The following is a 25,396-nucleotide window of genomic DNA, read 5'->3' on the forward strand; positions in this document are numbered from 1 at the left end:
TCTTTTTGAATTAGTGTTTTGGATTTCTTAAGGATATACCCAGAAGTGGAATTGCTGGGTCATAAGGTAATTCTATTTTCAGTTTTTTGAAGAACTTCCCTACTGCTTTCCATAGTGGCTGCACCAATTTGCATTCCCACCAACAGTAACAAGAGTTTCATTTTCTCCATGTTCTAGCCAATACTTGTTGTTTGTTGATGTATTGATGGTAGCCATTCTGACAGTTGTGAGGTGGTATCTCATTGTGGTTTTAATTTTCATCTCTCTGATTAATGATTTTGAGCATCTTTTCAAATGTCTATTGACTATCCACATGTCCCCTTTGGAGAAGTGTCTATTCAAGTCTTCTGCCTATTTTTTAATTGGATTCTTTGTTTTTTTCGTGTTAAATTGTATGGCCTTGTTAAACTTGTACATTTATTTGTGCAGGTCGGAGTGGCTCACACTCTGGTTACTACCCAGCCTTTGGACTCTCACTGTAGGGGTCCTGTTACCTGACATTGGTGGGGGTGGATGTTTCACACATTTCTGGCTTCTAGCTAACTGAAGCATTTTTCTTTTTATGTTCCAGTTTTAACTTTGCTGATGCTTTTAAAAAAGATATTAGATGTGTAAAAATGTATTTTCTGGTCTTAAACAAGGCACATAGGGCATAATTTATTGTACTGTGCTGCAGTATATTGATGTCTCTGGAGGTGGTGGGCATGTAGGTTTTTGTTAGACCAAGGAGGTATTTATTTTAAATTCTTTATAGTTTTGTTTGTTTCTCCTTATCCCTATTTCTGTTTGTCATTCTGCCTTGAGTGGTTCCTGTTTCCCTTCTAATATGCAGTACTCAAGTTTGTTAAAATTGTGTAAAGAGTAGAGGGGGCAGAATGAGCATAGGTGTGGGATATTAATTTGGCTACTTGGATTTTTTGGGGGGCTTTTTTTTTAATGTTCAATAAATGACTACGGTAAATAAACAAAATAGTTATGTTTTTCCACTTTTTAATTTTTTCTGAATTCTTTATTACAAATCAAGATCACTTTTTAATTTATATATTTTTTTATTTTTCACTTTTATCCTTTTATCATATGGACACCTTGAAGTAAGTCATAAATTTAAGATGGCAATATTTGCTGTTTTGTCATGCTCCTTTTTTCTTTGTCTAGTTGTTTGTATCTTTCATTTTGGGCACAGTGAAAATTTTCAGGATTCTGTTTGTCACTTGTTAGTTTTCTTCCAAATTTTACTTTAAAAATATGTGTGTAAAAATTTTACCAAGAATCAAAGTACAAAAAATCAACAAGTTGGACTACATTGAACTAAAGTAACTTCTGTACAGCAGAAGAAACAGCCAATGAAATGAAAAGGCAGCCTATGGACAGGTTATGGAATGAGAGAAAATATTTGCGCACTATATCTGATGTGGGGTTTAATGTCTAAAATACATATGGAACTTGACAACTCAGTATCAAACACACACACGCACACATACAGAGTGAGGAGAACTTTGAGGAGGGCTTTGAGCCAGCGACCTGATCTGCTGCTCTGTGGGCCTCTGTGGAGTGGTCTGTTATTTTGTGGTTGAATGTCCCACCATTCATTCATGCATGTTCATTCATAGCCTCTCTTTCTCTGTGCTTTCAGTTATACTTCAGTCTCACATGTATGTCTTAGTATTTTCTCTGATATTAGCCTTCTTTTATCTGTGTTGCAGAGGTACTGTGTGTGGTTCATCAGATTCCATTTGTTTTGTCACTTCTTTTGTTGAAAATCACCTTTTGTTTTTGTCTCGCCTGCCACAGGTATTTTCCTTTTTTGGTCATCTGATACCTGATAAATTTGTATTCTTACTGGCCTTTTTTCTTCAAATGACCATGTTTCCATTTTAGTAGTATATCTAAAATCATTCCTTGCTTTACTTTAAAAAAACTTTCTTTTAGATTCCTGAAGCAGCATATAACAATGTGATCTTGAATACTAGTACTAGTGTCTGCTATTTCTTGAGTTCTTTGTGGAAAAACACTGTCCATTCCCAAGCTACCTTTTCTTTCTTTCTTTTTTTGTTTGCATGTTTTTATGCTCGTCTTTTTTTCCTCTTGTCTGTGTGTTATCATCTTATATCTTGGTGATAAAGTTTCCTGTGAGTATCCCTTCCTGCTGAGGAGATGAAAATGGGTACCTCTTCCTATGGATCTATGTGATTTTTATTTAAGATGAAAAATGCTAGTGGTTATGCTGAATTTATAGCCTCTAATAGGTAAAGGGGCTATAGTGACCTGAACCTTGTTCTTCCAATTTGAAATAAATGCTAGTCTTTTTAAAGAAATTTTTACCTAAAAACCCTTTTTTTTAAATAAAAAAAATAACAAGTTTTATTTTGAAAAAATTTAGGTGTACATAGGAAAAAATATATATAATTAACCCCCAGAGATCTATCATCCAGATTCAATAATTCCTAATATTTTATCATATTTTTAAATGAAACTTTCATTCTCTAAATCTGTATTTTTTGTTGTTGTTGTTGTTGTTGCTTTAACAGTTTGGGGAAAATGCAGTGGAAAACTCCATAGGAGCAGAGTGAAAGTTTAAAACAAAGTAACTTGTGGGGGGGATCTATTTTTTTTTTAACTATTCTTTTTAATTTAGCTTTAGCCAAGAGCTTAGAAGATGCTCTGAGCCAAACTGCCCACATCACTCAGCAGGCCATTGCAGCCCAGAATGCTGCTGTCCAGGCCATCAATGCCCACTCCAGCATACTGAAAGCAGCCATGGACAATTCTGAGGTGAGCCAAGGAATGTGATTAGAGTTGTAGTATTTAAGAAACTGGTTTCTTATTCCTAGCATGGGCTTTCTCTCACTAAGTAAAGGTAATCTAAAATAATTGTCTTAAAAAAGAACAACAACAAGAAAAACCTTTGTGTCCCTTTAGATGAATTTTTATATGGTATTTTGTTTTATATCACAACAATGATATGGTACAAGAATTAGTTCAGATTTACTTTCATATCTTAATAGTGCTTGAATATGTTTGTTTGTTGTTTGCTTTCTGGTTTTTGCTTTAAAATCGCCATTTTTAAAAAATAAACTTTTTTTAAAGATTTTATTTATTTGTAGAGACAGGGGAAGGCAGGGAGAAATAGGGGAAGAGAAACATTGATGTACGAGAGAAATGTCCATCGGTTGCCTCTCACAAACCTCCAACTGAGGACCTGGCCCACAACCCAGGCATGTGCCCTGACAGGGATTGAACCAGCAACCTGTTGGTTTGCAGGCCAGTACTCAGTCCACTGAGCCACACCAGCCAAGGCATAAAAATAAACTTTAATGTGAGATACTTTTAGATTAACATGCAGTTCTAAGAAGTAGTACAGGGAGATCCCATGTACCCTGAAATACCAGCTATTTTACATGCTTATGCTGATTATTTAGCTTACATTGAGTACTTCAAAGGATAAAGTAATTAACATTGATTTAAAAATGTAATGCTGGGACTCAATAAGTTTTCTTTATAATTATATTTAGTTATTTAGTATATAGAAATATATATCGATATCAGGTCATTTATTTTTTTATTTTATAATTTTATAATTTGTTTTCAATCCTCACCCAAGGGTATGTTTTACAGAGAGGAAGGGAGAAAGGGACAGAAACATCGGTGAGCAACATCTTATGTGCCCTAACCGGGAATCAAACCTGCAATCTTTTGGTGTATGGAATGACACTTTATCCAACTGAACCACCTGACCAGAGCAATACCAAGTCATTTAAAAAGTAAAACACATAAATTATAAAACTCATGGATCAGGAGATCATGCATGATCAGTAAAGTTACTTTTTCACTGTAACTGTGGTTTTTTAAGAATTTAAACACATTTCACATTGTTTTAGTCATATGTACATACATCACAAAAGAGCTAAATTAGACCTTTGATATAAATAGCCAGAAACTACAATCTTTGAAAAACTTAAAGAAAATTCTGTTTTATTGAAAGTCCAAGAAAATAAAATTTAAATTTCAGTCAGAGTTCAGTCAGGAAAGTGGAAACCATACCGAGAATATTTAATGTGCTGGTTATACAGGTATGGGAAGGCTCGAAGTTGCATGATATCAGGAAGTTGAGTTCAAACCCAAATGGACCAATGTCTCTCAGGACACTGATTGGAAGCTTTAAATATCCATGGTACTACTTTGGTGAGAGGCTGTGTAAGAGGCTATTCTCTCTTCCCAGTGAGCACATAATATGTGGTGCGTGTGGATTAGACAGTATGACATCTGTTGTAATCAGGATTTTCCCACTGAAGAGCACCTCACAGGAACAGTTAACTAGATTAGGGAGTATTAAACTGGTATTATAAAATAATCAGAAAAATGTACAAAGAAAAGTTTTGAAATGTTAATGGGTTCCAACTTCTGTTTTTTCTAGTAAAAGAAGCTACAGGTGCACACTGGCACTATGATAACTGAATTACTTTATCAAAGCAGTGTTTGGAGACAGAGTTGGCTTGATTGTAGAGGAATCTGGTGTCTACCTTACAGTGCAGCTTGTCCTTGGACCTCTATGTGTGGGACACATTCAACAGAGGGAGACACATTTTGGCCCCCAGATATGTCATTAACTACTTACATGATTTACGAGTCTTCTGGGTTAGCTATAGAGTTCTCTTCCTATGATAACAGGTTCTTCTTTCTTTAAAAAATGATCATATTTTTAAAATTGGTTAACTGATTTTAGAGAAAGAGGGAAACATCAATTTGTTGTTCTGTGTATTTATGCATTCATTGGTTGATTCTTGTACATTCCCAGGCAGGGGGGTCAAACCTTGGTGTACTGGGATGACTCTAACCAACTGAGCTACCTGGTCAAGGCCAATACTAAGTTCTTCTAGCAGCATACTATAAAGCCTTGGAGAATGTTATACTTGACGAGATATTGATGTGGTCTAACCAGCATCCTTTCTTGATGTGTTTTATTTTGCAAGATGGATCAGGCGGCAGTTCACTGAAACAGCAACTTCATTATTCACACCATAACATGGATTTGTTTGTCACTTTGCAACAATTTATGTAAAACATAAAAACAAAAGTAAGATACAAAGATAGAAGTAATGCACCAAATATTTTCTTTAAAAGCTGGGATTCTTAAACCTGAAGTTGGGTACTATGGATAAAATTCATGAGTTTGTTGCACTTGGATAGAAAACATCTTTATTTTTTCTAGTCTCAAAACCTTTTCTTTGATATTATGAATATCAGTAACAAACTGCAGTAGTATTAACACTCATTGTAACTTTGTCACCAGTAGAAAGCACAGGTATTTTCAAATCAAATTATAGTACTTGCAGATCTCTTGAAATATCACTTGTGTTCATCACTACTTCTAAATTAAGTTTTTTACTAGTACTACCTGTTTCTGTTTTGCAAAATTTAAAAATATATATATATTTTTACAACAGTTGGTTCCTTTGTAATCTTGTAGTTTCATGTTAAGCATTTAAAACTGGCATTCTAAGAGGCTTTCTCAGACCGCCACAGTGGTCCAGTGGCAAGGTTAAGGAATTTCGTTCTTTAAACATTTTGTTGACAATAGATGAACCTTTAAAATGGAGAACGTGCTAGCTGTCAGTGGGAACATAATGTGGAGAATTACTCCACAGAGGCATTACTTTTGCTGAGCCCCCTCCCAAAGTAGGGGGTCTAGGGCTACAGAGGCAGGGCTACATGTATTTCTAACTTGGGAAGATACAATCGGGCATCCGTGGCCCTGGACACCTTACAGAGATGACAGTAGGCCCTGCAGTGGTCCTGTTTGGGCAATTTGAAATGTAATTATCAAACCAATTCAGTTGTTTTTTTCTTAGATAAAAGTATTTTGTTCTCTGATAATTTAGTTCATTCCTGTTCATCTCCAGGGTCCTAGCACAGTGTACTTTCCGGATAAGCCATGAAGTAGTTTTGCTTCATATCTACACAGAACATGTTCACTTTAAACTATATGCACTTGGGAAAAGGAAAGAGAGAAAGAAACATTTTAAATACAGAATTCATCTTCTCATTAACTTTTTCTGCCTCATATTTTCTTTTGAGAATGTAATAAAAATGCTCATACACACAGAAACGTATCTTTTGCAGTTTTTGTGGGGGAAAGGTAGTTGATGATAGATGGTTCATGGATTTCTTTGAGCTCCCCATGAACCTTAGATTAAGAGTTTCTACTCTGGATAATTAATTGTATATAATTTTTACCTTTGAATTTAATGTCGCTTATTTCTGCATTTGGTCATTTTATTTTTTAAAAATTAACTTATTTTTCAATTACAGTTGACATACAATACCGTATTAGTTTCAGGTGTACAACGTGCTGATTAGACATTTATATATAACTTACTAAGTGACCACCTGAATAAATCTAGTAATTAGAACTTTTTGTTTAGATTGCAGGTGAGAAGAAGTCAGCTCAGTGGCGCACAGTGGAAGGTGCTCTGAAGGAACGCAGAAAGGCAGTAGATGAGGCTGCTGATGCCCTTCTCAAAGCCAAGTAATTACTCATGGACTTTAACAAGTAATTAGGGCCTCCTGCTGGCTTTCTTTGGGCTGGGTTTTCTTTGTATTGTCTGTATAGAACGAAGAAGGAGAGAAACCCTTTCCTCCTTTATTACCTGTTCTGGATTTGCATAGGTACTAGGAACACCAAGGTTTGAAACAGGAAAGAAGGAATGAGATATTAGGCCAAAATAAATTTGACAGAAACCTAAATTAGAGATGTATAAAAAGCAGTTTTCTTTGGATTATTGCTTAGGTGATGCATCTCTACAGATTTACTGAGCTTCCGCCATAATTTCAAGATTTTTCTTGGATGGTTTGAGCAGTTAAATTTAGAGCAGGGGTGTCAAACTCATTTTTACCAGGAGTCACATCAGCCTTGTGGTTGCCTTCAAAGGGCCAAATGTAGTTTCAGCCCCTTAACTGTTCAGGAGTAGTTACATTTATATAGTCCTAAAATTATTTTGGCCCTTTGAAGGCAACCTCGAGGCTGATGGGCCCCCTGGTGAAAATGAGTTTGACACCCCTGATTTAGAGAGCATCTCACAGTCTCTTCACTTTAACAAAGTAGTCATATATAATACAGTGGGTTTGTTTTATGTCACCTTGACCTTGATTCCTAGAAGTTGGCCAGAAGTAAGATCAAACATGCAAACCAAAGGTTGTCATCAACATAATGGAATCATTATATATGTCATTCATGGTTTTGCTGTCTTCCTTAAGATATTTATTATTGGTAGAGAAAGGAAAGCCTTCTAATGTCAGCATATCTTTTAGCAGATTTCAGACATTATGCTCACATCACTCCAGACCGTGAGTCAGGGTTCCGAGTCTATGTTTGGTGGCGGGAAGACCACAGTCCCTCTGACCTGCGAAACACTGAGTGGTTTAGGGCTCCCAGATACCCAACGACTTGCTCAGTGAGCTCTTTGGTCTCCTTCCTCGAGTTTGTCTTTACACGCTCGTTGGCATTGACCTAAGCCTTCCAAAAGCTGCCATTTATTGAATGTTCTTTGTGTAGCAGGCACTGTGCCAGGTACTTCTTAGGAATTGCCTCTAATCCCTGTTAATACAAGTGTGTGCTGCAAAGGAGAGGCTGAATCCAAGTTTATGTGGTTTTGAAGCTTGTGTCTTTTCCTGTGCACATGCCTCTTCTCTGGTTCACCCTAGGAAAGCTGACCCTGACCGAGGTGTTTTCACTTGTTGACAGGGACGGGTTCTCTGCAAAGGACTATGAAAAAGCATTGAGTAGTTTTTTTCAAATTTTATTTTTTCACAGACTTGAAACAATTGTATGTTATATTAACTTTAAATGCTAATAAAATTGACAGGGAGTGATACTCAATCTTTGTTTTGTTTATTGGTTTTCAGAGAAGAGTTAGAGAAGATGAAAAGTGTAATTGAAAGTGCAAAGAGAAAAGAGGTTGCTGGAGCCAAATCTCACGTTACTGCTGCAGAGGGGAAACTTCACAACATGATAGTTGACCTGGACAATGTGGTCCGAAAGGTGTGTTTTCTAGGTCTTGTTTACAAGTATTTTTTACTTTTAAATATAATCCTTTAGCCAGAGGATTTTAAGAATTCAGGAAAATAATAAATTGCTACCATCTCTCTCCCTTTTCCCCTGCAAAAAATTTCAGTTGTTACAAATTTTAAAAACTTGAGTTGGACGCAGTGGATTATTGAACATTGTTACTTTTTATAATCGTTAACATTTTTGATCATGGTTACGACCACTTAAGAAAATTTTTATTTTTTAGTGGATCTTGTGTCTGTACTTGGGATTTGTATGGGTGCGGGCTCCATAGGCCAGGAGAGGGCTTGACGGTGGTGTTTGCCCAGAATTAGAAGGAAACAAAAGCAAGGCTTGTGTTCCTTTTTCTGAGCTTTAGTTTTCCTCTGTGTTTTTTATATATTCCCAACCGAACATAAATAAATAAAGGAATATGACTTCTGTTTTCTTGGAACATGTGTGGTACTTTTTGTTTGCTTTAACCACATACCCCTTGTGTTTGCTCAGGTTGAAGCAGCTCAGTCTGAGGCCAAGGTGGTGTCTCAGTACCATGAGCTGGTGGTCCAAGCCCGGGATGACTTTAAGCGAGAACTGGACAGCATTACTCCAGAAGTCTTGCCAGGGTGGAAGGGGATGAGTAAGTACAACTGAAGTATTGGCTCTTTTCTTTTTCATTTTTTAACAACTGATTGACTAGTCTAAACTTGCTTCAGCTCTCTTCATCTAGTCCAAACCTCCCTGGCATGCATCTTATTTGGCGTACGCAACATTTTGTTTCAGTGATGGCCATGGCAGATAGCAGACCTGTGACAGCGCCCTCATGGTTTTAGCCATAGTTCCCATGAGTTCCATTTAGTGTGTGATTCCATGATCCAGGATTATGGCCTCTGCCACTCAGAACAAAATGGTTTTGGTTTTTGTTTTTTTGGTACCCAAGTGACTGAAAGGGACATTATAACCTTAATTCTACTAGAATATTATATATATATGTACAATTATTCAAGACCTTTAGTACTTTAAAAATATTCATAATGAATTGTTTAAGACATCCCTTACTGCTCTGTGACAATGCTGTGGTTGAGAACTCACCCAGGGATGCTGCAGTGAAGAGGAAGTTGGCTGTGTGTCTGTTGCCTTTGAACAGCTCTGGCTGCAGGGACCTTTGATGGTTAAGCCATTATACAGTGTACCTGTAGGGCATAGTCTCATTGTCCTGAAGTGCTGTGAGGGTAGTAAGAACTAGAGGCTTCCAATCTCAAGAATACTGTCTAAATGCAGTGTGTGTTAGAAACCGAGCATTAGGTAGGATCAGAAGAATTGGTGCTGTAGGAAACCTCTCTGGGCCACAGAACTGTGGCGGGTCCAAGGAGCAAGGGTAATAAAAACCAGTGCAGGAATTCTATCTGCATGAAGGCCAGTCAGGGAGATTTAATGGCAAGAAGTGGAATCAGGGCTGTCAAAAATAACTCAGACATTTAGTTTATTTAATTCAGTTGTTTGAGGGAGATATCAGACTCATGTCAAAGAAAAAAAATATCTATAAATGCAGGATTCATAAGGGATTAAAGTGGAGAAACACACGAAGTTCATTCTGGAAATAGTGACTCCTGTTTGCACGTTGTTGTTTAAACTTACTAGAAGCCAGTAACGAGGGGAGTGTGGACAGGCTACCCCTGCGCAGACTTAGTTTAGCCGCATCTGCACTATTTCTCTCATCAGAATTTCTCAAGGGCTGTGCTTCATTGAAGTAACAACTGAAACTTTTTATCACTGCAGACACCTTCTCTCTTCCATCTTACTCCAGAATTCACTCTACTGCATTACCTTATCTTATCCTTTTGAAATTGTTATTTACTGGTTTTTCTGTTTGTTGTGTATCTCTCTCCATGAAGTAAAGTTCCTTGGCATAAATGTGGCTGGAAGGTAGTGTGGAGTCGAAGTTGGCTGAAGTAAATGCAGCAGGCTGGAAGGGCAGGACAGGCTTCGACTGTGAGGTGTTAGTTATGAGTGCTATCCCTAGGAATTTGCATTCTCTCATTTATAATACTTGTCTTTGGTCTTCTTATCAGGCTAAATCCTACTGATTTGTGCAAGACAGCCCGAGAAGTTTTTAAGTTTTAAAAAATTCTTTTGCTAATGTTGAAAATGCCCATTGTTTTCATTTAACATGAAAACATTAAAGTAGTTGTTCCCAACCCAGACATTTTTGGACCCCCTCAAAGGACATTTGGTGATGTTTGAAGACATTTTTATTTGCTACATTGGGGGTTGCTACTGGCATCTGGTGGGTACAGAGCAGAGATGCTGCTAAACACTCTACAGTGCACAGACTAGCCCCTCACAACAGAGAATTATCTGCCTAGCATGTTGGTGGTAACGAGGTTGAAAAACCCGGCATTAAAGAACTGGATCATGGACAAAGTGAAAGTCCCTTGCAGTGCTATCTCCAAATTATTTTTTTGCACAGCCTCCATTTAATGCTTTATTGACTTTTAAAATAGATTATGTATTCACATAGTACAAAATGTAAAGGGACAAATAGCATCTGGTGAAGTTTCCCTTTTTGGGCCCACAGCCACACAGTTTTCCTCCCTGTGGCACTGATTTCCTGTGTGACTCTGGAGACAGTGGAGTGCTCTGCCATTACCCCAGCCCTTAGCAGATCTCCGCACCTCTGAAATCTGACCTCATTTAAGACCTGTACCAAATTTGTTAATATTGATTTGTATTATCAGTCATTTTGCTCTTATTAGTCTTATTTCTCTAAGTTATAAGAGTCCTAGTGATCTACATGTCTAATACTTATTCTGTGTTCTCCATAGCTGAGCATGGTGTCAAACATACAACAATAGCTAAAATTATTGTGCATTATTTTATGTCTAGCACTGTGACATTATTTCAATTTCATTATAGCCCTGTGAGCTAAATGTTGTTATGCCCATTTGATAGATGAGAAAGTTGAGGCACAGAGAGGTTAAGTAATTTGCCCAAGGTTGGGGATAGAGCCAGGATTTCATTCTTACCCACTGGCCTCATTGTTCTCTGCTGATTGGTTTATACTGACAGCATAGGACCCCTTTCAGGTTTTCGAGGAATGATATTATTATAATGAGCAAGAAAGTTCATTTTTATGGGATTGAGAGTATAGGGAGGGATGCTTAAGGACAAGGAAGCTAGTTAAAAGCTACTGGAGTAATGTGAGGGCGAGTGATATGAGCCCCCTCGTACATGTGCCAGGGGCACTGAAAATGAAGAATGGGAATGAAACATTTTCATCATTTAGCAATTGATATGTTGTTGAACCATAGGTTATAGTGTCAAGTGAAGTTGACGATGTATATACTTCCTGGTCCAACAGTTCAACTCCTAGATACAAGGCGTAGAAGACTTCATATGATTGCCAAAAGAGAGTCGTGAAAATGTTTGTAGCAGTGCCAAGAGCGGAAAAATCAGAAACAGCTCAGTGTGCCTCACATACGGCTGTGTAAACGAATGAACCAGAGCTGTCTCTCTCGAAGATAGACGTTAAGAAAAACAAAAAGCTGCAAAAGAATACATAGAGTAGATTACCACTTCTGTGAAGCTTAAGAACATGCAAAACAAAACCATATATTGTTTAAGGATGCATGCATAAGTAAAACATAACGAAATAGATGATAAGCACCACTGTGGGGAAGTGAGGAGGAGTCATTGGGAAGCGTGCTGTGCCAGGATGGGTGAATTGGGTGCAAGGTGTAAATTGTGAATATTCCTGGACGCCATTTCCTTTATTGCATAAAGACTAGTATAGCCTGTTTATGTGCCATGTTAGGACTGACGTATTATTTCTCAACTTGTCCATCTTTGTTAGTTTTTCTTTCAACAGTGGGACAGATTTCTGGTGGAATATGAGATTAAGTGGTTGCAATTAAGGGCAATTTTGGATGAAAATACCTTTGAACTTTTAGGTTCCAAGGGCCATGCCCAGGATATTGAGACACTTATTACACTGGGAGACTGGAGACGACGGGCCATGGTTCCCTCTCCCGCCAGGCAGTCACACGGTGGTGCTATGAGCGTGGTGGGGGTATCATCTAAGCTATTTAGAGTGTTGTTTTTCTCTTTCTTGCCATCGAATCAGGTGGTCACAGTTCTTAGTTTAATTTGTAAGGGTTAAACTCAAATTTAATGTGAGTTCACTGTTTTCAGATTTCCAAAGGAGAAAGATTAATTTCTCAATTATTTGAAATGCTAGCAGAAGCCTGATACTTAGAACAGAGTCAGAACTGTGTCTTAGTGAAATACTTTATAAACGAATACAAATGGAGGATGTAAATGAGAATTATAGTTTCTATGGAAAAACTAAATTGATTGCTTTAGCAAAAATAGAGTGCCTAGAAGTGAAAGCTTTTAATATTAGTGACTTATTTTCTAAAATGTTAGAATTTACCTTGATTTATATTGTTTTATAATCCTTTAAAATTTTAGGAAGTAAGCTATTATTTTGCTTCCCAATATTAAAATATGCTTTTCAAACCCTGGCTGGGTAGCTCAGTTGGTTACAGCATCATCCAGATACGCCAAGGTTATGGGTTTGATCCCCAGTCAGGATACATGTAAGAATCAACCAATGAAGGCATAAATAAGTGGAACAACAAATCAGTGTTTCTCTCTCTCTCTTTCCCTCCCCTTCATCTAAAAATCAGTAAATAAAAATTTTAAAAAATTTTAAAATAAATATGCTGTTTCTACTGGTTTCTCATTCCCTGTTTTCTTTTGAGTATTTCTGCTTAATTATTAATGTTAATAACTTAAATATGTGTATTCTGTTTTTAAAGCTGTTCTTCTTTTCTTTTGTAGCTGTTTCTGATCTAGGTGAGTAATTAGGACACATCCTTTTATGTTTAAAGGTATTTGTTTTGAGTCTTAAAAGGCTGAAGTCTTTTTGTTTTGCCTATGTTTCTTAAACTAAACCATCTAAATAACATTGGGTTGGTCAAAAAGTTCGTTTGATTTTTTTCCATAAGATGGCTGTAGTAGTGCTTAGTTGTCTCTAACTTCATTCGAAACCATTTTGTTAGATTGTATTGTGACAGCTGTTATATCAGCGTGTATTTTAAAAAAGCTTATCATAATTGGTGAATTTTTGTGTAGTCATTTTAAAATTGAAGATGGAAGAAAATAAGCAACATTTTCAGCATATTATGCTGTATTATTTCAAGAAAGCTAAAACGACAACTGAAACACAAAAAGAGATCTGCACAGTGTGTGGAGAAGGTGCTGTGACTAATTGAACATGTCAAAAGTGGTTTGCGAAGTTCCATGCTAAAGATTTTTCACTGGATGATGCGCTGTGGTTGAGCATACCAGTTGAAGTTGATAGTGATCCAGTCAAGACATTAACTGAGAACAGTCAATGTTATACCACGTGGGACATAGCCGACATACTCAAAATATCCAAATCAATAAAGGTGTTGGTGCAAATGAAAAATGTGTCTTTTATTTTATGGAAGAGAACCTATGCATTTTTCGACCAACCCAAAGTACAGTAGAATTATGCTGCATGTGATAAATGTGATTCTGATATTTTTTGCTTCCATGTTTTCTCATCTACAAAAATGTTTCACCAGGTGATTGGAAATCTGTAGGGGGGTGTGTGTGTGTTTTCTTTTATAAAATTTTAAATAATAAAATATAGGAAGAAAATTGATAATGAACTTCTGTAAATCCATTGCCCAACTTCAGCAATGATCAATTTTGTCTCATTTATTTTCACAACTGATTTTGAAGCAGATTGCAGATATTATATCCTGTTTCTTGTAAATACTTTCAGTATGTTTAAAAAAAAACACTATACCATTAGCATAGCTAAAACAAGAATAATTCTCTAATGTCATCGAATGTCTATTCAGTGCTTAAATATCCCCAGTTATTTTATAGAATGAGGTTTTTTTTTAGTTGTTTTATTTGAATCAATATACAAAGAAGCTACACACATTGAACTTTGTTTTTTGCTTTTTAATCTATTATAGAGTTGAGTCATTTATCATATAGTATTTCTCACATTCTGTATTTTGCTTTTGCAGCCATAATTCTTAATCTAGGAAAATATATTAGAATACTTCTGGAGTGTGCAATTGGGATGGGAGTTGGGGAGAGTATTTAAGCCTAAATTAGAATCTTTGGGCATGAGTATTTTTAAAAACTCCACAAAGTGATTCTGATGGATAGGTCTGGTCGCAGATCACTCACTGCCCTAGGTAACACTGTCTGATATAGAATGAAGGCATACAAACTCCTGTTCGGGAAGAACCTGAGTTTGAATTTGATTTGATTTTCAGCAGAAAAGAATCTTTACTTTGATGCCTGTTATGACTAATAGTTATGCATGAAAGAAAATATAGAAGTGATTATATATGAAAGTTTTCTCTTTACAGGCAAAATTATGGTGAGTTGTTAAACAAATTTATAATTCAGATTAGAAGTACTAATTTGGGTTCCTGACAGAAAACTGATTATGTACCTGAAAGCCTACTGAAATGACTTCACTTGGGATTAAAAACACCTTAGTTGTTGGTCATGAGCCATGAGTTTCTGATCATCCTGGAGAATCTAAGTCTCTTTAAACGTTAGCTACTCTTTGCTTTTCTTTATAGCTATTTTAGTTCATTGAAACAAGCTACCTTGTGGATGTATAGTTTTGGTGAATTAATTAACATTTTAATGTGGTTTTCTGTTTAGCTGACAAGCTGTCTACCGATGATCTGAACTCCCTGGTTGCTCACGCGCATCGTCGCATTGACCAGCTGAACCGAGAGCTAGCAGAACAGAAGGCCAAAGAGAAGCAGCACATTGCATTAGCCTTGGAAAAACAGAAGCTGGAAGAAAAGCGGGCCTTTGACTCTGCAGTGGCAAAAGCATTAGAACATCACAGGAGTGAGATAGAAGCTGAACAAGACAGAAAGGTAGAAGACATGAGTATGATTGCCTGACACTTAAAGTGAATCTGACCTTTTTTAAAATATGGAAAAACATGAGTTTATTTAAGATTGAGAAAGACTTTTTTGGAAACCCTCCAGCCAAAGTTTGGTTCTCATTTTCCAGAGTTGCATACTACTGCTGTTACCTATAGTCACTAGGAGGCCAGATGGAAATACCATGGCTGGTCTACAACAGCCATTCTCAAAATGTGGCTCAGGGACCTCTGGGTCTTCCTGACAGCCTTTCAGGAGGGCCACATGAGCAAAACTATTTGCACAATAACCCTAAAGCTGTTGTTTGCATTTCCTGCTCTCATTCTCTCACTGGTGTACAGTGGGATCGTCAGGAGGTTACATGATGTACGATGATATCATTGATCTGGTAGCTAAAATAGAATATGTGTGTATGCGTATTTGAGTCTAACTTGATTATCTACTTCTAGAGATAATATCAGCAGTCACTGACTTTAAAATACTAGATGTAAGTCATGGCCACCTACCTCTTGAATGGAGCTTCGGCCCTTGTTCTGGTCAGAAATGCTAGGGAAGGATCAATCTAATCAGGTCACTGAGTGCTGAGCATATGCAGGTGTGTCAGAAAGGAACGAGCTGCTGCTATCCGGGACTGTCTAGCTTGTCCTTTCCCAGTGGGGCTTTTGCCCCTTAAAGAAGTACTGAGAGAATCTTCGTTAGATTCTGAGTATATTTTTCTCTGCCAGTGTTGTTAAGAGTGGATGGAATTGCTCTTTAGTCGTGTGTCTGGGCTCAGCATGTGTTAAATGGGCGTCTGTAGGCTGACTCAGGAACTCGACTACTGATCCTGTCTTCGTGTTCTCCCCGCTGCACAGTTGACCACTTCCTTTACTGGGAAATTCTTCCTCTCATCTTCCACCAGGGTGCCACGTTCTTCTGGCTTTTGTCCCACCTCGCTGGCAACTCCTTGGCCTCCTTCTTTGCTTAGCCTCTCTAATACTGGCTTGCACTGAAACCTGAACTCCATCTAAACTGTCCCCGAGTGCTCCTGTGGCTTGGAAGTATAAGTATTACCTGTCACTTAAGATATTGATGTTGCTGGCTCCGACATCTGCCTTGGCCTCTAGTTGCCTGTCTGGCAGCTGACTTGATGTCTCCAGCTAGGTTTTCAGTGGTCATTTTCAACTCAGCACATTCAAAACACACTTCTCCATTTTCTCCAGTTGGTCTCTTCATTCCTCCTTTAGCTTGTTTCCCTCTAAGTAAAACTCCATCTACTCAGTTGCTCAAGCAGGAAATAATTCTTAGTTGTTCCTCCATCACTTGCACATCCAGGCCGTTGACAGACTCCACCAGTTCTGGAAAATCCAAAATCTGTTCACTTTTCACTTCCCTCTTTTCTCCATTCCCACCCCCTTAGTCCAGAGTATTATCTTAACAGGGTCCATGTCTTCATATTCAACTTTCTGTGTCTTATCCACACAGGCAAGTGGTCCTTGTAAATCATTCAGATTGGACACTAAGCTGCTGGAAATTCTCCAGAGTGCCCACTGCATTTACCATGCAATCCAGATTTTTAACCTATATCAAAGGCTTCTTCTCTTGAGCTTATTCCTGTTTGCTGTTAACCAAGGTTTCCCTTCCTTCCCTCATTTACCAGGGGTCCTGGTTTTGTTTTTTGTTTTGTTTTGTTGTGGGGGTACCTTGACTACAGCTTTTTCTTTGGGGGTCTTTGCTCTGCCTGGCACTTTGTTCTGGTCCCGCACTTTTCACCTCAGCAAGGCCATTTCTAGCACTTCAGTCTAAAGTAGGGCCTCTGTGTTACTTTCTCTCATAGTGCCCTATTTATTTTCTTAAAAACAAGTATCACAGTCTAAGATATACATTTTGCTTATTGTCTGATTGCATCCAAGCATATAGCAGGCCCTGCCTGTCACAGGGCTCACACTTCATAAATATTTATGCAGTGACAAACTATATCTACTTAATTATTTCTGAGAATAGGTAAGTTCATGAATTGTAGACAATCAGTATTAAATAATTCTTAGTATGACCCGTGGCTAATTGTTAGGCAAGGCTTTTCACAGTTTCGGTTACTTGGCCCATGATGAATCTAAATTTATATAAAATAAACAGTTTCAGAGCAGTTTTCTTTGTTTAAAAGGAAGTGTGTTTAATAACTGCCAAATACCTATTAAGTTTCTTAACAGTTCTTCACAGTAGGCATTATTATTCACAGATGAGAAAATAGAGACTTGAGAAAATAATTTCCCCAGGGCCATACAGATGGTTGTGGTGAAGTTGTATTTGATCCCAGGTCTTTGTAGTGGTTTCCCCCCCATGGTCTGGAATATGTTAATTCTCAAGGGAGAGTAAGTGATTTGGGAAATGACAGTGTTTGCTTTGTGTAGGAGGCAGTGTGGTAATATGAAAGAAAGAAATTCTGGAGCCACAGAGACCACTGTTTGAAACCTGATTTTTGCCACAACCGTGTGACCTTGTTTGAGTCACCTTTCAATATTCAACTTTCTGATTCACGCCCGAAGTAGAAGTAAAAAATGTGATGGCGTGCATGGCACCTCCAGGAGGTCAGGGCATGGAGGCTGCTGTCCTCACTGTTACTAGTCTCCTTTCCCAAAAGCCCGTGCGGAGAAGTGGGAACTAATCATGACTGTTGCACAGGTAGAGGAAGTCAGAGATGCCATGGAGAATGAAATGAGAACCCAGCTTCGCCGGCAGGCCGCTGCCCACACGGATCACTTGCGCGACGTCCTCAGGGTGCAGGAACAGGAACTGAAACATGAGTTTGAACAGGTGAGCACCGGTCAGAAAGACTGACTCCCCTCAGCCTCCCTTTGCTCTTTCCGTTCAAAGTGGTCTCTCCTTCCCTTTCAGCGTGCTTTGTATGTCATTCCCTCTGAGGACATGGAAGGCCGGGGCAGATTTCTAATGGTCCCTACCCTTGAAGTTGGGGCTTTTGTGTATTTGCAGAACTGCTCCCTTTGCCCCAACGGTGTCCATATATGGATCTGGTGTGTTTTGTGTCTATGTTCTGTCTTTGGAGCCTTCACAGCTTTAAGGAGGGTTGGTGCATGGGGTTTCAGGAGTGCAGTTGTTAATACTTGATACAGTATAACTGAAGAACAAGCTCATTCAGCCAGTGCATAGATATCTGAGTGCCAGCCCTGTGCCAGGCAGGGCCTGCTGTGTACTTGTGTGCACTGGTGCTCAAAGCAGACCGTCAGACAGAAACAGGGAAACAAAACGGACGTCTCAGGCTGTGACACTTGTTTTTAAGAAAACAAATAGGGCACTGGGAGAGAGTTGACCCTCTTTATCTGGGTGAACTCCTGTGAGTGATGTGGTAGTTCCTAGATTTTTGTATCTCAGGGAACTTCCCAGAGAGGTTAAGTTTGGATACCTTCAGTCATAATCAGTTTCTACTCAGCAAGTCATTTATGATATACCAACTTATTATTTTGTCTCATAAGAAGGGAATGAGGTTTTTCACATAAGAAAGTCTTCCAGAAAATGGAAATTTATGCCAATAGAAAGGCATTTTACTTTAATTCTATTTGATGGGTATTTTTCTGAGAAAAATGAGTAGGAGACTCTTAAGTAGAGGATATTGAATACAATTTAATTATGTTTGCATGGCAGTACAGTTTTTTCTAAAGTTGGTATTTTTCTCACTTTAATAGCCTTCTTTCTTCTGCTAGCCCTCCTCCTGTAATATTAGTTTCCGTTAGTAACTTTACGGAAAGTTACACATCAGATGGACGTTAAAGGAAATTTTGATACTGTACATGTAATGTGGGTGGTTCATGAGAACTGTTTTGAGGTTTTAAAGGCCCTCTTTCCTTTTGGAGGCAGTAGTTGCTGGAATTCTTTAGTGTCCTGATAAGTGACGTTCATTGAGGTAGTGTCACTTCTTTCTGTACACTATTTTTTTTAAAGATTTTATTTATTTTTAGAGAGATGGGAAGGGAGGAAAGAAGAGAGGAAGAGAAACATCAATGTGTGGTTGCCTATCACACGCCCCCCACCAGGGACTTGGCCCGCAACCCAGGCATGTGTCCTGACTGGGAATCGAACCAGCAGCCCTTTGGTTTGCAGGCTGGTGCTCAGTCCACTGAGCCACCCCAGCCAGGGCTCTGTACACTATTTATGTTTTACTTCAGGATCTGTCAGAGAAACTCGCCGAGCAAGAATTACAGTATCGTCGGCTCAGTCAAGAGCAAGTTGACAACTTCACTCTGGATATAAACACTGCCTATGCCAGACTGAGAGGGATCGAGCAGGCCGTTCAGAGTGAGTACATGGGCCTCTGAGACGATTTATTCAGCCTAGCTTCTTAGGGTACTTTCTTGTTACGGGAGTTACGGGATGTGTGCATTGGCGTCAGGGCATAGAGAAGCCAACGTCACTCTAATAAACTCTATTCATTTCTTAAAAATTTAGCCCCAGATTTGGTAAATTTGGAACATACAGAGATGCAAGAGGAGATTTAACAGAATCTAAAACTTAAATCTAAATAAGTTGAAGTTTTACTCCTTATTGTGACAGACATGAGGTTACCATTTACAAGGCAGTTTACCCAACACATGTTGTTATGTCCCATGTGTCCTGGCTGGAGAAGAGGTCAGTGTGGTCCATGCTAGCCCCAGGCTGTGCCAACCTGCCCCACCCTGTTGCTGGAGGGCTGTCTGGACGTGGTGAGCTGCCTCTTCACACACCAAATGGCCAGTAGTTATGCTGAGGCCTCCATGAGCCACATGGAAAAGGAAACGTTGTAACAATGAAGTTGTTGATAAAATGAGTTTCTGTGGGTTATTATGGAATCTTTTGTCAGATAAATGTGACAATAGGTAGTCTGTTAAGTTTATTTGAAGTCTTCCATCCCTTTTCAGGAAGTTTCTGATCCATCCCTTTTCAGGAAGTTTCTGATGGCCTTAGTATAAGGCTTAGCCTGATTTAAATGTTTCCTTCTCAAACATTTCTGTGGATAAATACATCTGAATTAGATGCCCTGCGCTGTCCTAGACATCGCAGAGAGAGAAGGGAGACTCGGTTGTGCTTGTGCTCGTACACACGCTCTCTCGGCTGTCTCCGTGGCCTTAGGGGAACATGTGCTCATCACATACGCTGTGGCTTGTTGCCTCACAGGAAGAGGAAGGATCACTCCAGAAATAAGTGGTGGGACAGGGTCGGGAGAGTCTTTGTGGCTCCATCTTCCACATGTGTGGATTTAACTTACCAAAGGTACATCAGTTCTCTGGATGTACAAGGATGTATAGTCAAGTGGAAAGAAAAATGTTCTTCTTTGCCTTGTTTTCTTGGTAGGTCATGCAGTTGCTGAAGAGGAGGCCAGAAAAGCCCACCAGCTCTGGCTCTCGGTGGAGGCGCTGAAGTACAGCATGAAGACAGCATCTGCAGATCGGCCCACTGTTCCGCTGGGCAGTGCAGTGGAGGCCATCAGAGCCACCTGTTCCGACAGTGAATTTGCCCAAGCTTTAACGGCAGCTATCCCTCCAGAGTCCCTGACCCGTGGGGTATACAGTGAAGAGACCCTTAGAGTCCGTTTCTATGTAGTCCAGAAACTGGCCCGAAGGGTAGCAATGATTGATGAAACCAGAAATAGCTTATACCAATACTTCCTCTCCTACTTGCAGTCCCTGCTCCTGTTCCCGCCTCAGCAACTGAAGCCACCAGTGGAGCTCTGCCCTGAGGATATGAACACATTTAAATTACTTTCATATGCCTCCTATTGCATTGAGCATGGTGATCTGGAGCTGGCAGCAAAGTTTGTCAACCAGCTGAAAGGAGAGTCCAGACGAGTGGCACAGGACTGGCTGAAGGAAGCCCGGATGACTCTAGAAACCAGACAGATAGTGGATATCCTGACAGCATACGCCAGCGCTGTAGGAATAGGAACCACTCAAGTGCAGCAAGAGTAGGGCCTAGGAAGAGTTTTGTAACATCTAGTTCACGCCAAAGGAAATCAGTAATGATACATGAAGGGTTTGCAGCAGGGTGTCAAGAATTGTCTAGAAAGGAGCAGGTCACAAATGCTGTTCTAAATGTTAACACCTGTTGCATTTACATTATTTCCACTTGCTATCATGTCATTGAGCTCCAGGAGTACTTTCTTTGCAACTTGTGTAACATTTTCCGTTTTTCAGGTTTTACTGATCAGGCTTGTGAGCCAGTCAAAATAATACCTGTGATCCCTATTACTATTGATTTTGCCCTTGCAGCAAACGGAATAAAACAAAAAGATGAAAACTGAGTAGCCTATCCCTTTTCAGAAAAGTACCATTTCCAGCTTGTGTGTATAGAAAATGTTTTTGAGAAGCAGCAGTGGCACAAGTAGGCAGTCCTGGGCACTCCGTTTCCAGGCTGTGAATTGGGTCCCAGAAATCCGAGGGCTGTTCCTGGCTTTGAAGGGTGTGATGAACTGATTCCTGCTGGTCAAACTCTAGACTGATGTACAAGCTAAAATGCCCAATATATTTATAGCTGGACTTACATTGTTCTAGTGATTCAAAGGCACTAGAAATAGTATATATCCCAAATGTTTTTGATAGCCACCACAGGAAACAATTATTTCATTTTTGGAACTGAACACATGCACACACACACACAACACAGCTGCCACTTCCACCACCCCCAACCACTGATTCCCCTGGGAACCTCTTCTTTGAAGTGTGGGGGTGCTGAGCCTAGAGCCTTAAAGGGACTGAATAGTTTTGTGGTATTTATGAACTGGTTGCCATAAGACCCAGAGAACTCTCTTACTTAGTTTATGTCTCTGAAGATTAGGACAGTTGCCATATCATGTGAACGTTAACAGATTCATTACTTTTTTACTCCGTGAAAACACTGTCAATTTTTTCCCCAAAACTTATTTTCTGTTGGGGGTTTGTGTTCACAAAGAGATTGTTGAGGCAATTTTTCTTGAGCAACATATCTGCCCATGTGAAAAAAGGGAGGGGGCTCTATATGACCTTCCTGAAAGTATACCAGCTCCTGAATCTGGATTGTTACATTCAAGTCTGCATGACACTTGACCTTGTCCTTTCATTTGGGGATCCATTGGTCCATTTCCACCTAGTTTGATGTTAATGTTCCTTACATCCCTTCTAAGTGGATTATTCTATTTATTTAATCTTCTTGAGGACATCGATTTTTATTTTTTATTTTCTTTAGAGAAAGGTTGAAGAGAGGAGAGAAAACGTTGATGTGCGTGGTAAACATTGATCTGTTCTCTCTTGCACACCCCCAACCTGGGACCTGGCCCGAAACCCAGGCATTTGTCCCCACCCAGAACTAAACCAGTGACCTTTTGGTTCACAGGATGATGCCCAACCTACTGAGCCACACCAGCAGGGTTCCATTGATTTTTAGAGAGGAAGGGAGATATCAAGTAGTTCCTTCCTGGGCCCCATGCACCCCAACTGGTGGCTGAATCTGCAACCTAGGCATGTGCCCTGACGGGAAACCGAACCTGCAGCTTTTTGGTGCATTGAATGATGCTCCAATCAACTGAGCTGAGCCACACAGCCAGGGCCTAAATGGATTCTTAATACAACAAAATACAGTGGTATTTTGGTACTGGTCATTCATTCTGGAAGTCTTGATGAGTGCCAAAACTGATGAGTACCAAGCACTCGCAGAGTCGTGAAGCATTTTCTCTTGCCGTGCAGCATCGTGACTCATACAAGTTCTAGCAAATGCTGTGAGTCCCATGCAAGCACCGAGTGCTGAAACTTTATTCCTTGTCAAAATGTGATGAGTACAAAGTTTGACAAGTTCTGAAGCTGACGAGTACCAAGGTATGACTGTGCATGTAGTTTCTCAGATTGGAACACATTATGTAATGTCCTTAGTTTCTGCAGGTAGAGGCACTTGGCACTTATGGGCTGTTAAGTTTTTACCAGAAGATAATGAAGCTCTTCTAAATTCAACTTTTTTTTACACCTTTGGAATGGCATGAAATTGCAAAGTTGACTACTTGCCTATTTGTTGTATTATAAGAATTTATAATTTCTGTCTTGTGAAATATAAGGAAATCTAAATTTCCGTAAGGTCCTGGGAATAACTCCCTCCAGGTGTGATTATCTGAACTGACAAGTAAGCAACACTGAGTGGTTTATGTTAGCACTGTGAATCAAAAGAACGTGTTTCCAAATTTAGCAGTTTCTTTAGCAGACCTCCCCACCCCCATTGCAAATTGGAAATAAGGATGAAAGGGGGACTCTTCTTGCCCAGGCTTCGGTTTTCCTCACACCTAGTAAGGCTCAGTCTTCCTGAAATGTCACTTAACAACCCTCCAAGTGAAAGAGGACTTTACGTGGGCCTCAAGAGCCTTTACCTGGGTTCTCAGTTCTACTTCATGGAGGTGTAACCCTGGACAGCAGGGACAGGAAGCTTCACTTCAGCAAGTGCTAAATTACACCTCTGCCACCCAACTTGAAGCCTTTCTGTTGCTTGCATTGTCTCAAACTATTTTAATCTTAAATTGGGCACCTTATTGCCTCCCTCCTGAGTGCTATAAAACATTTTAAACTCATGCCTCTGGATTTAACATTAAAATTCTGATCTTTGCTTTAATGTTCTTTAAAGCCAATACTGTTACAAATTAAAATGTGATTTTAGTCTTTTTAAAGGCACACTACTTATATATTCCTTAGTATTATGAACTCAGACCTTCTGCTCTTAACAGATTCTGGGTAAAAGCAGTTTCCAAGTCCCAAATGAATTGTCCAATCAGTTTTAAAACAGCTTGCTTGCACTCAGTGCAGAACAACTGATAATTTGACATAAAAGAGAAATAAAAGGGATTAAATATGAAGCAACTCTTCACTCTCTCTCACTCTTCACTGGGCCCAGTGGTCGCCATTGCCCCAAACCGAGGCTAAGCTTCCCTGGTTTCCTTCCCGTTGATGCATTTAAGGTGCCCTGAGGTCAGCGGCGGAGAAAGCAAAGGAGGTGAAGGAAAGGATTACCAGGCCACCCTGCCCTTTCCCATGTGGGACAGTAATGTTTCACTGGCTTGTTAGTTTGAGCTAGCTGTACAGATAACCGTCCTGGGGTTTTCAGGTACAGGAAGGCATTCTGGGGGGATTAATTGTAAGGCAAAAGCCAGTGGAGGCACCATTATTGTGGGAACAGACTCCACTGGTATCAGTGGCAAAGCTTATGTTTTCTTGGCAATAAATTCCATCATGACCTTTACTCCTCTTGGACCTTCTGTTTTCAAGAGTAAGTCTTGCTGAGTTCCGTGAACTTTTCTTGGGCTTTATTATCTCTAGCAGTCCTGATTCCGCGACCGAGATCACAGCTACACAGGTCTGCTAAACAGCATTCTTTTATAAGTTAGGTTCCTTCACTGCCCACTTTGTGTCCCTTACATGTTACTATCCTATATCCTAGAGTGGGGTTTGAAATATCTGTAGCTGTTAAAAACAGCTGCATGAAAGTCTCCACTTCAAAAGTGGACCCACTTGAAAGTCCACTACAAACCCACAGGACACCAGCTCAGATGTATCCCCCATCAGCTCCACTGCTGCAAAGCACTCCGGTGAAGTTCAGCTAGGGCTTGGCAAGGGGAGTACCACCTCCTCAGTGAGTACTCGGCCAGGAAGAAGAGGCATTTGCAGGTGCCAAAGAACAAAGAGGAAAAGGACTCACTTAAGAGGCTTCCCGGTAGCAGCTTCTTGGAAGTTGTAAACCAGGATCAAAAAGCTCATCTGCCCAATGTCCTTTTGCTGATTTGCTTTGATGTTAAGGGGCTAATGGAGCAATGCATACAACACATTAAGCAGCTAACTTCTGTAACCCCCACCCTCTTGTCCCCAATTAGATGTCTTAAACTGACATTCGAGGAGAAAATACGAACCGATGCTCAGGTTTCTGAATCCATGTGAATGGTCCCCGGCCTAGTGAGGATGGTAAATAGACATGGGAACAGACACCAATACGATACAGTAGCCCAAAAATACTAATCCTGGAGGGTAATGATGAAGGTGCTGTTCTGCAGAGCTCCTGGGGTGCTCAGTAAATCTGGGAATCAGGAGCAAAGCAGCCTGTGGTAGACAATCCCTTGTGAAGGTAAGAATGCTCCTGCAAGCCTCACAAGTTCATGTCAGCTTTCGATACCATCTTCAAGTCATGAGGGTAAGAGACAAGTAGAGGTTCTTGACCAACCTGATTACTAGAAATACACAATCACGTCAAGACATTTCAATCCTGTCAGCACGAGCCCTCACTTGGCTGTAATGTAATACAAGACAGGAGAGAATGGGGAGAGGAAACACTTTTGAGCGAGCCCCAAGTCCAGTGGGAAGACTACGGCAAAGGCTCTACAAAGAGGATCGGGCCCTGGCTGGTGTGGCTTGGTCGGGCACTGCCCAACCGA

At 39.7% G+C, this 25,396-nt stretch overlaps 1 protein-coding gene across 5 annotated transcripts in view; it reads left to right on the plus strand.

Annotated features, from left to right (window-relative positions):
- The window catches only part of IMMT (inner membrane mitochondrial protein), a 46,229-nt gene extending 24,964 nt beyond the window's left edge, over window positions 1–21,265 (plus strand). For 4 of the 5 annotated variants that reach the window (XM_045827394.1, XM_045827397.1, XM_045827395.1 and 1 more), the window contains 9 exons: window positions 2,636–2,772; window positions 6,423–6,526; window positions 7,903–8,038; window positions 8,552–8,681; window positions 12,884–12,898; window positions 14,765–14,988; window positions 17,659–17,790; window positions 19,158–19,287; window positions 20,320–21,265. In XM_045827394.1, coding sequence (XP_045683350.1) covers window positions 2,636–2,772; window positions 6,423–6,526; window positions 7,903–8,038; window positions 8,552–8,681; window positions 12,884–12,898; window positions 14,765–14,988; window positions 17,659–17,790; window positions 19,158–19,287; window positions 20,320–20,933 — 1,622 coding nt within the window. In that variant the 3' untranslated portion in view covers window positions 20,934–21,265. The remainder of the gene's footprint in view (window positions 1–2,635; window positions 2,773–6,422; window positions 6,527–7,902; window positions 8,039–8,551; window positions 8,682–12,883; window positions 12,899–14,764; window positions 14,989–17,658; window positions 17,791–19,157; window positions 19,288–20,319) is intronic. The other variant, XM_045827396.1, reaches the window with a different exon arrangement.
- The last annotated feature ends 4,131 nt before the right edge of the window (window positions 21,266–25,396 follow it).

The sequence above is a fragment of the Phyllostomus hastatus genome, unplaced genomic scaffold, assembly GCF_019186645.2.
Source record: "Phyllostomus hastatus isolate PE091 unplaced genomic scaffold, TTU_PhHast_1.1 phas_scaffold_78, whole genome shotgun sequence".
NCBI classification, from domain to species: domain Eukaryota; kingdom Metazoa; phylum Chordata; class Mammalia; order Chiroptera; family Phyllostomidae; genus Phyllostomus; species Phyllostomus hastatus.